The 14180-nt window shown below is 44.8% G+C and overlaps 5 protein-coding genes across 5 annotated transcripts; 1 reads left to right on the top strand and 4 right to left on the bottom strand.

Moving 5' to 3' along the window:
- Positions 1 to 5165: 5165 nt before the first annotated feature.
- On the bottom strand, positions 5166 to 5924 carry N7457_004685 (uncharacterized protein; the record flags this gene model as incomplete). Its single annotated transcript, XM_057175730.1, has 1 exon — positions 5166 to 5924. The coding sequence occupies one exon, from the start codon at positions 5922 to 5924 to the stop codon at positions 5166 to 5168; it is 759 nt and encodes a 252-aa protein (XP_057032777.1).
- An 828-nt stretch (positions 5925 to 6752) lies between these two features.
- N7457_004684 (KilA-N domain-containing protein) lies at positions 6753 to 8396 on the bottom strand (the record flags this gene model as incomplete). Its single annotated transcript, XM_057175729.1, has 5 exons — positions 6753 to 6777; positions 6831 to 7722; positions 7777 to 7939; positions 8003 to 8211; positions 8336 to 8396. 5 exons carry the CDS (start codon positions 8394 to 8396, stop codon positions 6753 to 6755), a joined length of 1350 nt encoding a protein of 449 aa, XP_057032776.1.
- A 1200-nt stretch (positions 8397 to 9596) lies between these two features.
- On the top strand, positions 9597 to 10368 carry N7457_004683 (RHO protein GDP dissociation inhibitor; the record flags this gene model as incomplete). Its single annotated transcript, XM_057175728.1, has 4 exons — positions 9597 to 9687; positions 9752 to 9881; positions 9953 to 10152; positions 10238 to 10368. The coding sequence occupies 4 exons, from the start codon at positions 9597 to 9599 to the stop codon at positions 10366 to 10368; spliced, it is 552 nt and encodes a 183-aa protein (XP_057032775.1).
- Positions 10369 to 10738: 370 nt separating this feature from the next.
- N7457_004682 (serine/threonine-protein phosphatase) lies at positions 10739 to 11882 on the bottom strand (the record flags this gene model as incomplete). The annotated part of the gene is made up of 3 exons (XM_057175727.1): positions 10739 to 11460; positions 11568 to 11801; positions 11867 to 11882. 3 exons carry the CDS (start codon positions 11880 to 11882, stop codon positions 10739 to 10741), a joined length of 972 nt encoding a protein of 323 aa, XP_057032774.1.
- A 475-nt stretch (positions 11883 to 12357) lies between these two features.
- N7457_004681 (metal-dependent hydrolase family protein) lies at positions 12358 to 13659 on the bottom strand (the record flags this gene model as incomplete). Its single annotated transcript, XM_057175726.1, has 1 exon — positions 12358 to 13659. One exon carries the CDS (start codon positions 13657 to 13659, stop codon positions 12358 to 12360), a length of 1302 nt encoding a protein of 433 aa, XP_057032773.1.
- Between the last annotated feature and the right edge of the window lie 521 nt (positions 13660 to 14180).

The raw sequence follows: 14180 nt of genomic DNA, 5'->3' as shown, positions 1-14180 counted from the left end.
CGACCCTAAAATATATAGACTTTCGGTAGAATAAACCCCTACGTCTTTCGTAGTGCAAAACTAGTAGTTTTACACCTTCCTATAGTCTAAAAGCTACACCTTTTAACTAAGAAACCTTATTTATCTCAGTCCCCGATAATATAATCTTACGATATATAACGGCTACATATTAAGGGGGCGTATTAAGAACTATACCTAAGGCAGGATTCTCTTATCCGTAGGATTATTAACGCTACGCCCTTTTTGTCTTTTCTGCCGAAAAGCCCACCTTTAGGGGCCAAATTAAGGACTCCGATCCTCGGCACATAAAGGGGCATAAATAGTAGGAAAAGGTAGATATTATCTAGATCTTTAGACAATTTAATACTTCTATAAGAGATCCTATTCCTAGTATCATTTAAACCTATTGTTGAAACCCTACATACTATATCATACCTCTATATCTTCAACATTTTTACTATAGTATAGATATATATATAGTTCCTATACTCTTTTATAAACCGGTATAGGGTTATCGCTTTATAGTTTAGGGTATTAAACTACTATTTTCGGTTTAGTAGAGAGAGGTTAATTTTTTAGTTGACTAAGATTATTATTAATAGTAATACTAGACTACCTAAAATCTTTAGATCTTTATTAATAATAATATAAGATTATATAAACGTTCTAATAATTCCTCTATTATTTATAATAGTTATAGAGATATTCTATATCTTATACGTAGTTACTTCTTTATATTCTATTACTTTAATAATAAGAGATATAAGTTTCGCTTTTTAAAGTTTTTAAGTTTTTATAAACTTATAACTAATAAAGTTAACTTCTATATAACTATCTAGGTCTATATAAGTTTTAATTTTTCCTATTAGGATCGGAGTATAGAAGCGTATCGTTATTCCGATCTAAGGGGTCGGAGTAGAGAAATCTACTCCGACCTACTCTTATTTCCTTATTATTTTATCGAGGATCCTTTTACTTTTACTAGTTATATTTTTATTTTTTTTATCGGGGAGTTATTTAGATATTTATTTAAAAGGTAATCCTTACTTTAATAGGTATAATAGGTAAGTTTCTTCCCTATCTTTTTATTAATAGGGTTTTCTTATCTTTTTAATCTTAAGTCTTTTAGATTTCTTTTTTTAGAGGAGTTTTTATTTTTATTATATTTTTCGAATTTTCTCTTTTTCTTCTTCGTATCTAGATCTCCCTACCCTAATTCGGTCGCTTTTCGTTTAGATTTTATTTTCTAGTTTTAAAGCTCCTAAAATTTTAATATAATAGAAACTATCTTCCCTTAAGTTTTTAGAAGAGTTAGATTATATTTATAGATATAGGCTTAGAGTCTATAATTAAGTTTTAAAAAGAAGATAAGAGCTTTTTATTCTTTACTTTATTTTAGGAAATATTTTTTTAAAAGATTTAATTTATAGTAAAAGTCTTTTAGATCTTAATTATTTTACTAGATTATTCTCTATATTTAGTTAGTAATAGTAGCTTATATATTTATAGAATTTTTTATTAAGGATAAAGTTTATTCCTTAAGGTAAGCCTATAAACCTTATATAATTTAGCTTAGAGTTAAGGATATTTTATCTAGGTAGTTATACTAAAGTTATTAATAGTTCCTATTTATATAAGATAAGGTACTAAAGATCTTTTATTTTTTAGTATTATATTTTTTACTTACTTTTTTAAATTCTAAATATAGTCTAAGTAACTAGTCTTCTCTTTCTTAGATCGAGAATTCTTTTATAAAGTTAGAGTTCTTAAAACGGATTTCCTAACTATATAGGTTTAGGGAATTACTACGGATCCGGCTACGATATATAAGTATTTCGGCTACTTTTTTAAGCTATTTAATCCTTATTATAAGGGCTTAGAAGGTTTCTTTCTTAAGGATTACTTAAGAATTATCCTTATTTCGCTAAGGATTTAGGGTAGTTTTAGAGGGTTATTAGTTATCTCTACTAGTAGTAGTAGGTATTTCTAAAAGTCCTAATAAAGATTAGGTCTCTCCTTTCTCTATCTTATAGATAGTAGGTTTTTCTTATAGAGGTATCTCCTTATTACCCTATCGGGATCGTAAACTCTATCTCGTTATTATTTCTTTAGGTAGTTAAAGAAGAAGATTTAGAATTATTAAAGTAACTATTTATTAAGGTAGTACTTATTAACTAGGTAAATAATAATATAAAAGAGATACGTAGTTAGGGCGAAGGGTATTCGATTCTATATTAGTTATAAGACTAAATCTTACCTTCTCTATCCCTCTAGGTGTCTTCCTTTTATAATTTAGGTTCCCCGCTTCTCGGAACCGGATCATATTAGTTCTATCCCGATATCGTGGGGTATTCGGAGGGGTCTCCTCCGTCTAAGAGAAAGGGAGCCTAAGGCAAAATAGTATAACAAAGAAATACCGTAACAAAAGCTTTATCTTCTACTAGATCTCTCTCTCTTCTTTCCCTATCTTTAGTTTTCTCGTTTTTATACTCAATTCTCTTATAGGTCGACTAGTAGGTAATATAAGATAACCTAGATATAGAGCTTAGGAAGAAAGCGGAAAAATTAAGAGGATAATAATTATATATATTTAAATTAGATATTATATTATAACCTAACATACGGAGTATGAATATGGTGCGTATATCTTATAGCACATATCGGGTATTTAGGTTGGTAACCTGACATAACGACTAGTTAGTCGTCATAGTGGCTCTTTTGGTAAACGCTCTACCTTACTATTACTTCCTACGTTTTGCACAGTGGTGTCAGGCCCACTTGCCTTAACAATATGACGACTAACTTCGGAGACCCTAGGTTCGAGACATATAGATGTCGAATTCGAATCTACGGTCTTTGCAAGGAATATTATAGAGAGATCTAGATATACACTTAGGGGTCTACAACTTAAAATACATACACCGATATCTTACTAGCACGGTATCTATACCGTTTAAGCTACCTATAGATATTCTATGCCTCGGGGTCAAGGCATCAGAAAGAGGGGAGATAATGTTACAACCTAACATACGGAGTATGAATATAGTGCGTATATCTTATAGCACATATCGGGTATTTAGGTTAGTAACCTGACATGACGACTAGTTAGTCGTCATAGTGGCTCTTTTGGTAAACGCTCTACCTTACCATTACTTCCTACGTTTTGCACAGTGGTGTCAGGCCCACTTGCCTTAACATATTAATTATTAGTATACTATTTATCTATTAGTATTATAATATTAATATTCTTAGACTTACTAAAAAAATAATTCTATATAAAAAATAATTATACCTATTAGGGATTATAAAGTAAATACTTAAATATATAGGGAAAATCTATATAAGTTATAAATCCTATAATTTAAGGTATTTATATTATTTATAACCTAACTTAGGGCCCTAACGACCTAGCCGGGTCGAAGGCTATAACCCGGACCCAACCCCGGTACGAAGGTATGGCCCTAAAACCCAACCTAAGTTAGGTTGGGTCCGGGTTAGGTTGGGTTTTTTCTGGGTTCTGCGGAAGTCTACTAGGAGGTCACGTGTCTTCGCAACAGCTATACACCTTCGCAACCTTCCAAGATTGGTATGGTTCAATTGATGTATATACGTAGCCAGGATAGCTGAACGCCAACATTATCTGTGTTCACCTACTCCGTATTGTTGGACTTTTTACTCAGTTTATAGCTTGGCTTTATCAACAATGTTCATCATGCATTCCGATGTCTCCCTCAGTTGACTCCGACACCTACGCTATTAACAACCCATTCCAGATGAGGGGTATGCACTATTCATCATCTTGAACGTCCACTGTTACTCCTTCCAGTGCATTCAACTCGTTTATAGCGTCTGCAGTAAGTCTGCGTCGTTCAGGTCAGGTCATCCTCTCAACTTCGAAGGAACACACATACTTTACGCCAAATACAATTGGGGGAAGAGATCTGGTAGAAGGGTACTCTGACGTTCCAGTGGATTTATCCAAAATGCTTGAGCTATGTTAGCCGCCAATGGAAACGAGAATATCTTTTTAGTCATTTTGCGCTTACTTGTTGACATTTTCTCTCTGGTTCTTCCATGCATCCAGGTCGCTGAATTGGATGCTTGCTGGCTAGATGAATGATCAGTATTGTTTAGAATGGCGGGACTTGAGGGCTCTAGGAAGATCGAACCTTTTGGCTCATAGTGTAGCTTTCAGGAAGTCGAATGGGGTTTGGAGGGGATTTTATGATTTATATTTCTTCAATCTTTTCATACGAGTTGATGTCTGTCGATATGAAGGAATGATTTCTTGGCGAGGGGTATTTAGCGGAAGCTACTGCCAGCGCAACTTTACGTCGATCCTTTTCCAGCTTTTTCCCCAACAGCTGCCAAAACGACATCGGGACTAAATCGAGATCATCCTCGGTATCCTTTGCCATCTCCCAGTTATTGACTGTCACTCGCCACTTAATACGATCGTAGATGCAAGTCGGTGGATCTGGTCATATACTCTTCCTCCCATTCCGATAATCGGAGCAGCCTAAGAGCATCCGATTATGACTGATTCTCAACTGACGGATAGGGACTACCAAAGTACCCAGGAGTTGGAGCGTATTACGGGTTGTGTTTCTTATAGTTCGGGCGCGTCGGGCTGAGAAATTAGATTGTCGTAATATGGGCGCTGTTCCATCTTTACACGATGGCAGTCCCTAATAGGATGATTTCAGCTTCTTACATTGGATCTCGATAAGCGTCCTCGTGTTTGAGCTACATCTTCATGCGTAACAAGATTTTTGCAATTTTCCTAGCTCTGATGATCCTCAAAATTTCCCATTGGTGGCCTCACCTTGAAAAACAACCACCAGCGTTAATGTACAAATGATTGATGCTCGCAGGCCCCGAGCAGATTTTAGATAGATCTTGTGACACTCGATAAAGCGATAGGTCAAAATGCCTGGCGTATTGCGTTCGCCCCAATCCGACTGGTCACAGCGGGAGGATTCATTGCAGTGGCTTATTTCAAGAATCGCTACACCACAGGAGACCTTGATTACTTGCCAAAATTTGCTGGAGACAAAGCCGTCTTTTAGACTGCCATCCGCTCTGTGGCACATCAGCTGTTGTGTTATGAGATTTCCAAACAGGGTTGACCGTACGTGCTCCAAGATAGATTCAATTCAACCTCTCTAGATAGTATAAAACCAGCCCGTATTCGTGAGTATATTCCGTCTCGCAAAATTCAGAGCTTTACCATTAGCTTCAAGCACCAAATTCCCCTCCCCGTCTAGCGATTCCGGTGGTACCGATCTCCCAAGCAAATCTTTATCAATAGGAGCAACGGCCTTCGCCCAGCTCGGAAGTTCCTCCGGAGTAAACGGCGGCCACGGGTCTCCATCTTCTTCTCGATACACATGCTCTCGATTCCTCCGCAGACCGAGACCCAGTCTCCAGTTCACTGCCGCATGTAATTCCTCCACAATGGAAGCGATAATCGCATAACGAAGTGGATCAGGATCCTTCGGATCCGGTATATCTTTGAGTGTCCAGCCTGGCTGGAAAAAGAAATATTCAGTCTCCCATCCCATCAGCGCGTAGTGGTCCGCGAGGTGAATTTCATAAAGTCGGTAGACTGAGCGCAGGGGCGTGTCGCGCATACGCCAGATAGGGATTGCGCGGAGATTCGGCATGTCCTTAAAGTGGGATGTGATTATATCTGTCTCGTTCTTTGTGTCTTCGATGAGGGTGCGGAGAGGAAGTTGCTCTGGAACAGGGAAGAACCAGGATGGATAGGGGATGAACATGCGCAGCAGTGTGAGGAGGGGGTGTTTATGGTAGTGGCTGAGGCGTGTGAGACTACTGCGTATTCGGAGAGGTGATTCTGCAAAGCGTAGCCATGTTCGGAAACGGGCCCAGAGAGATATCTTGGGACGACGTCTAGGGGGCATTGACTATAAGTTTGTGGGATAATGTTGATGTGGGCAATCTCTGGTAGAAGTCTAGGTCACGCTAGAAGCTTTACAGCGAGAGGGATCACCGTTTTTGGGTTACTAGAAGTGTACGGAGTATATATTGAGCATATTATAGAAGAGAGAGTTGTAATAAAGTGAATGTCTTCATCTTGGCATCTGGACTCAGGCGCTTTCCATTGGCTCCATTCTGGGGCTCGGTGCAAGGGATCCACAAGGCGTTATCCCTCAGTCCAGTCTGCTCTGGACCATTTCCATGATACAGTCCCTTGTTATATCCATTTCCCCTGCATTTTATTTTCATCGACCTCAGAATAAATGAAAAGCCAACCCTGAGGCGTTTGGTCATGTTATCAGTTATCCATGGCGACAGCCCGACCAGTCCAATATACGTGTCACAACCCTACAAAATGAAAATCACGGATTGATAACATCAAAGCATATCACTATCATTAAGCGACTCGTCCTTGACTACTTGGGATGCTGTTATGGTGCAGTAGGCAAAGGTGGGAGAGGGGGAGAGGCTGGTATCAGGGGAGCAAGAGGAAGGGACATGAGATGAGCTAGGGAGGTTCCCCCAATAACCAAATCCGGTGTAAAAACAGGGAGAAGGGACAAAATATTAGAAAATGATGTCAATGACAGGTACAGCTCAGGATCGCCGGCGAGGAATATATTTATGATAACAACAAGGGGAATTGGGCATCAGAAGCGAAGATTTGGGGAGCTAGGCTGTCGCTTGCGACAGAGCCGAAAATGAAGGACCAGAGTTTCAAATGGACGGAATCAAGTACAAACCTGTGCTGTTTAGAAGAAGTATGGGATGGAAGCACTATAAGATATGTTAGTGTTGGCTCGGGGAGGTATTAGCACAGAATGACTTACGCAAGTGCAAAGGCCACAGAAACACCGAAGATGGAGCGGTTGCGGACACGCTCCTGCTTGAGCTTATTCTCAAGCACCTTGGCTTTCTTGGCGCGTTGGGCAGATTCAGCCGATGTCTCTTCATCGTCGTCCTCCTCGGGCTTGCGCTTCTTGGTCACCTTAACAGATGTCGACTCTGCATTGGTACCCTCGGCTTCGGCCTTGATGGCCTCTTCGACCATTCCCTTGGCCTGGGCAATCATCTCCGCGGTCTCAGCGGCAGATGGTACTTCTGGCAGACTGATAGGCATGTCCAGAGAAACATTAGTTTGAGTGGTCGGAGGTTCAACAACAGCTTCAGTGGCCACTGGAATTTCGGCTGCGGGCTCCTCCACTTCCTTGATTTCGTCCTTCTTCTTCTCTTCCTTCTCGGCCTTCTTCTTTTCCTTCTTCTTCTCCTTTGTCTCCTCCTTGACCTCTTCCTCGGGCTCCGCGGTAGAGGATCTCTTTGACTTGCGAATTCTGGTCTTCTTTTCTGGTGATCCGGTTGACGAAATCGCGACTTCGCCATTCACAACTCCGAATTCAGGGAATCTCTCCGGGATCAGGTTCGAAGCTGTGAAATCCAATGCTGACTGAAGGTTGGCATTGGCAGCGGTTGTAGATGGAGTGCTGGTAACATCCTTGGTGATGCGGGTGGTGCGGGACTTCCGAGGAGACGCCAATTTCTTGCTCGGGGAAGCAGATCGACCTCTGCGGTTGCGCTGCATGACCGGCTCATCGGAGGGGATCTCGAATTTGGGCGGGGGAGTGATTTGTTTCTTTGCGCTAGAGGGACTCTGGACAATGTCTGTTGGGTCCAACAATGCTCGTACCCAATCGTACATCAGGTATTCCTTGGAAAGCTCAAGGGCTAGTCACTAAGTTAGAATCCGTATCTTGGATAGAACACCCGAGCAAAACATACCAAATGCGGGGGAAATCCACACATTACCAGCAACTTCCTCTTCACTGGTATACTCGCGAGCCTTCAAGTATTCGCGTTCGTTCTTCTCTTCCTCGGCCTTCGCCCATGGGAATGCAATCTTGAACATTCCAGTAGCACTGACATATCCATCCTTGCTGCGGCGCTGTAAGCAGATCCAAGATTAGTGCATGTTCATTGCGTGCTCGAATAAGGTGCTGGGTCTCACCATCAGGAAGTAAGTCTCCGGGTGCTGCTGAGGGCTGTGGGAGGGGAAAATTTCGGAGCCCTTGAGATCCTTGGGCAGAGGAGCCCGGAGGTGAGCGTACTCGAAGACGCCCAAGTTCTCAGGCTTGGTTGCATTTGAGGTGCCAATCTGAGCAGGCTTGACAGAGAGATTGGTCTTGCCAAGACGACGGCGCGTAAGGAGCTCCTCATCTGCAAAAGCGAGTAACACGGATGTGTTAGCGGTGACATTCTCCAAAAATCGAGGGTGTACGACGCGAGTGGCTAGCCGATGCGCCTGGTCAGTCGCGCAACCACGCGCCAGACTCGGACTTACAGGTAGGAGCAACCTCAGAGAGGATCAGCGGGTTAAACTTCTTAGGAAGTGTTCGCGACATGGTGGGCGATGTCGGGTGAGATGAAAATGAGAATCTGGTTATTCGAGAGAAAGATGCGCCAGCGTCGGCCACGTAGCAGGCGCGTCAAGCGTTGAAAATCAAGAGTCAACGACTACCACCGATAGGTCAGAAATTTGGCGAACAGAAGTACGCGATCAAAGTGACCAAGACGATAACAAAAAAAAAAAAAAAAAAAGAGGAGTGCCGAGATAAAGAGAGACAATCAGGAGAAATGAGAGATGCGAGTCGCGAATAATCGTTGCGTCGTTCTGAAGCTTGACTTCTTCCGGTAAGGTCCGGTATGATCCTCGTCAGATGGGGCATTTGCGGTTTCTGATTGGCCAATGACTCGAATACCGCGTCACGGATCTCCCCCAATGTAATCTATTCCATGGCCCCGTGACATCAACATTCCTGGCCAACGGTACTTGTTTGTCCAGTCTCGATCCTTCTGATTCGTGTTGTTGACTCCTACGTCGTATGCCCAAGATGAACATGGATACTCCGTACTCTGTACTCCATCCAAACTACCTTGGACCGCCATTCAGCCGATGCCGTTCCAACCTGATTTTTCGGTGGGAGTCTGTGCTTTGCAATCGAAAATCCCCCACCCCCTATATGGTACATATTAATTATAAATTGTTGAGACCTTCGACTGATCTATCAACCTCACGGTGCTGATACAATACACACAGTACGGAGTGTGTTCTTTGTACGGAGTACTCCATACTCCATACTCGGTAGTCCAGAGAGATGCATGTCCCACTTAGGTATCAACGTGGCTGCGTAGGATTTTAGTTGCATGACTCTCAGCCCCCGGATACCCAAAGTCGGGGGCCTGGATCGCCCAGTGTAAGAACATCTCAATCTCCATCTCCAGAGCACAATCGACACATTCTAGCGAAAGAAGTATATCTCACACAGCACGGCGCATAGGAAGTGCACCGACGCAGGGTCAACCCCCATGCAGAATCAACGGCAGGTGGACATGTGCATACAAAAGTGGGAATCCGAATAGCCTCGCCCCTCTCCCACCGCCTTTCCACCCCACCAAATCTCAGGAGACGGTTCGATCTTAGCTTTTTTTTTTATTTCGAATCTCCTCTCTCCTTTTCTTTTCAATTTCCTCTTGTTTACCTCGACCCCATCTTCCCCATTCAATCCTTGGTTCCGTGCCCCCGCTTTCTAAATCTGTAAACAATGACCGACCACGAGGAAGATCTTGCTGCCACCCGCACTGAGGGGTTCAGGGTTGGAGAGAAGAAGACTCTCGATGAGTACAACCAGCTCGGTAGGTTCTTTTCTATCATCGTTCCCCCCACGGGCCATATCTGGCTCTCAATGGGATTCCTCAGCTAACCAGTCGTTGCTCTTCCCCGCATTAGACAAGGATGATGAGGCCATGAACCGCTGGAAGGCCTCGTTGGGCCTCAACACTGGTGAACCCATCGCCGATCCCAATGACCCTCGCAAGTGCATCATCAAGTCTTTGGCTTTGCAAGTCGACGGCCGTGAGGATGTCGTCATTGATCTGTCCTCCCCGGCTCGGTCGATAGCCTCAAGGATAAGCCCTTCAAGATCAAGGAGGGTGCCAAGTTCCACATCAAGGTTACCTTCCAGGTCCACCATGAGGTCCTGAGCGGTCTCAAGTATCTGCAGGTCGTCAAGCGCAAGGGTATCCGGGTCAGCAAGGACGAGGAGATGCTGGGCAGCTACGCACCCAACACCACCAGCAAGGTTGACTACTCAAAAGAATGTAAGTATATCATGGATGCTACTAGTCTTTGGCTTCACGTTTCAATCTTCCAAGTTGAATGTTGACTGACACTTTCCCTATCTAGTCAACGAGGAGGAGGCCCCCACAGGCATGATCGCCCGTGGCCACTACAACGCCGTCTCCAAGTTCATTGATGACGACGACCACACCCACCTGCTGTTCGAGTGGTCCTTCGACATTGCCAAGGACTGGTAAACATGAATCGAAGGGGCTATCTCGTTGAGTTATTGAGCGGCTGTTTGTTTTCAAAGCGTGATGAGTTTCTTTCTTTGACAAAAAAATTGTCAGAGATGCGTCCCACTGGGTCGATGCTTTGGACCCCAGTTTCCCAGTTTTATTGTTTATGCGTCATACTGAGTCTCAATCCTTGGTGTATGATATTTTCATTTCAAAAAGCCAAATAGCACATCCCGCTGTTGGTGAATGCACAGCTTTATCCCGAACTCCTGTCTAGTGTGCCGGGTTTAATAAAGAAAAAAATAGAAAATGCAAAAAAAGCCGTCAACATGAACATCAAACAAAACATTAACCAATGGGTATCACTATCACAACAAGATTGGGAGATTCACAAGAAGTAGTCGGGCATTGCAGTGGAGCCATCCTTCATCTGCTGCTGTTGCTGGCCCAGCTGTTCAAGTCGATGGGCATCATTTTCCGGTGCCGCATCGAAAATATTGAAGAAGCGCTCGCCAGAGTCACTCACTTCGAGGACACTGGCCAAGTTTCCACAGCGGTAGCAATAGTTGGGCGCACTCCAGACCGTGCTCAGACGGTCATCATATAAAACTTGATAGCCCTCCTGGCAGAGCTGGTGTGCACGCAGGATATGCGACATGCTGTTCACGTCTAAGAATTTCCGCACAACTTGCGCTCCAAATGTATAACCAGCACCTCGGGGAGAAAGGGAGAATTCATCACGTTCCGTGTCGGGGTCAGACCAAACAAGGTCCGCCATGGGGCCTTCATGGGGGATCTCGCGGAACCGATCAATGATCTTGATTTGATCAATGGAATGAATCGAAGGTGACAAGCCGCCATGCACACAGAAAATCTCGTCGTTAATCACAACACTTAGTGTCAAGAAGTCGAACATGTCGGTGAAGTAGTGCCAGACATTAGCGTTGCCATATTTGCGGGCACACTCGGTATAGAAGCCATATGACTGAGTGACTCCGCGCGATTCGTGGTTGCCGCGGATGAGGTGTACTCTTTGGGGGTATCGTAGTTTGAGACAGACCAGAAGCGATATAGTCTCCACGCTGAACAAGCCTCGGTCGACGTAGTCACCTATCAGTCAAATGGTCAGCGACAATCCACGCAAAAGTAAACGATGATGCGGGAGCTCAAGGCTCGCTGTCATCCGTCATTCAAATGCATTGCCATGTGCGACTAACCGAGGAAAAGGTAGTTTGTATCTGGACAGTAACCCCCGATCTTGAAGATCTCAATCATATCAAAGAATTGGCCATGGATGTCTCCAACCACAGTCACCGGAGCAGCAATATGCACGACATTGCTTTCTTTCATCAATAACTCTTTTGCTTTTAGACAGATCGCTTCTATCACCGATTCTGCAAGCAGCTCCTTCTTGTAGAGCCGGGAGATGCACTCATCGAGGTCGATATTAGCTGTGAGGTGGCAGGTCAGTATAACCACGCAAATTGCCATATGGAACTAAAGGGCATGCACGTACTTGGTAGACCAGGCATTGTGGCGCCAAGCAAATACAACAACTCTAGGACAAACGAGGGACAAGTACTCTTCTCGGTGTGGTATGGCGAATCTAAAACGCGAAGGAAAAAAGCGGGGAGCTCCCTGGACCTGGTCCTAGACGAGTGCAGAGAGCTAAAGGAGGGTGATATTCGAGGATTCGATGTCGAGACGGAAGATTGGAAGAGACAATGAAAGAGATATGTTTGTCGGTCTGGCGAGCATCCTGGACGTACAGTCGATCCTCGTTCCAGGGGTGGAAGCTCGACTGTTGTTTGATATCCGCGACATAAAGGCCGAATTGCGGGATGAGCTCAGGCACCTCCGGCGCTCGGTTATGACACCGCTTTCGACCCTGGATGCCTGAAGGGCAAGGTGTCAACCTACACCAACTGGCTAACCGGGGCAACTACAAATAGCCATCGCTGTGTACAGGTAGGTAACAGAGAAGTTGCACTCTTTACCCTCAAATTTTCAAAGATCCACATGAATGCTGTCCCATCGTGAAGTAGCGACCCTCCCATCCTTAATCACAGCCAGGATGTGCTCCTCCACTCTATCCAGAATCGTGATATCCTCCAAAGGATTCTCGTTTAGGATCAATAAATCCGCCACAAACCCCTCACGAACCTGACCCAGTGTATCCTCCTGCATGACAAGACGGGCAGCATTGACAGTAGCACTGCGCAGAATCTGCAACGGAGTCAAAACAGAACTACGCACTGCGAACTCCTTGCTCTGAGCAAAATGCATCGGACCAAGAAGATCAGTCCCAAAGCAAACAGTGACACCAGCATCAACAGCCATCTTTATCCCCTTCAATCCCTTCTCAAGCAGCTTATCATTCTTAGCAGCACTGGCAGCCGGAAGGAAATTCATCTCCTTGCACATGACATGTGCAATGAACGTCGGAGTCAAGAATACATCCCTCTCAGCCATCATCTTCGCCGTCTCAAGATCAATCAGATTCCCATGCTCAATGCCACGCACTCCAAGCTTGATAGCCTGTTGAATTGCCTGCGGTGTATAGCAATGGCTCGTAACATACGTGCCCGCGTTCCGCGCAACAGTAACAATAGCCCTGATCTCCTCATCCGAGAACTGCACATGATCAATATGGTCTGTGGGACTAGCCACACCCCCGCCACCCATGATCTTGATAAAGTCTGCACCCTGGCGCAGCTCCTCGCGTGCATATTTATAGCACTCCGCGGGACCGTCAACGATCCTGCTGATTCCAGATATGGAGCCACCACAGCAGAGCTGTGAGTCATGGGGCCCGCGCATGTCGCCGTGGCCGCCAGTTTGGGAGAGTGCATTTCCGGCGATGAAGAGACGGGGACCTGGAACGACGCCGTCCTCGATGGCCTCTTTCATTGCTAGGCCTGCGCCCCCGCAGTCCCGGATTGAGGTGAAGCCGCGGTCGAGCATGGATTTGAGCACATGTGGCTGTCGTAGAAGACTAAATCGCTCGGACATGCCTTTGTAGGCTCGGAGGTCGGCTTCACCTGGGACCACGGCGATGTGGACGTGGCAGTCGATCAGTCCAGGACATAGGTATTTCCCGGTCAGGTCGATCACGGTCTCTTCTGAGCCGTCTTTGGTGGCTGCGTATGACCCATCTGTGACTATTTGAAGGATCTTGCCTTCTGAGATTCGGACTGTAGCATCATGGATCAACTTGCCCTGGGCTGGATCAACAATAGTTGCGTTCACGAAGACCAAGTTTCTTTGAGGATCGAGCTTCCAGGGCTTGATGATGCGGGAGATGTCCATCTTTGCAGTGTAGATTGTCCTAGTCTCTGAGGCTTCTCATACAAGTAGGTATCAGGTAGGCAACCAGATCTCTCTGAGGTAGTACTTTGGATGGTTGTACTGCAGGAAAAAAAGCAATGAAAGTACAGATCTTGGCCTTTGGCGAGCATTCCGGGCAGTCCGAATCTTTAGATCGACCAGATTCATCTCGGACTGTTTCAATCCCAACTAGTTCTACACCGATTCATTGTCTTATACCCTCCTGTGATGTGGTTGGTCGGTCTAGGCGATGCCTGAAAGCAATGCCGACGCAGCCAATCAAACGCCACAGCAGAGATGGGGTCACAGCTCGGCACGAGCCGTTCTGGTGATTGTTGTTTGATGTAGGGCGTTGCCATGGCGTAGGCCTTTGTGTCAGCCGGGGAGCCCTGGGCTCTCATCCGAGGCGTTTCTCAAGATCTTGTTGATCGGGCAAAAGACTACAGAAACCGAGCCCCTGAGCAAAACCGAAAGGTTACAGGACATGCCCTCTCCCGTGGTCA

The sequence above is a fragment of the Penicillium paradoxum genome, assembly GCF_028828445.1.
Source record: "Penicillium paradoxum strain IBT 22861 chromosome Unknown utg000004l_segment0_segment0, whole genome shotgun sequence".
Classification (NCBI taxonomy): Eukaryota; Fungi; Ascomycota; class Eurotiomycetes; order Eurotiales; family Aspergillaceae; genus Penicillium; species Penicillium paradoxum.
Note: the sequence above shows the minus strand (reverse complement) of the source record. Positions and strands in the feature narration are given on the sequence as shown.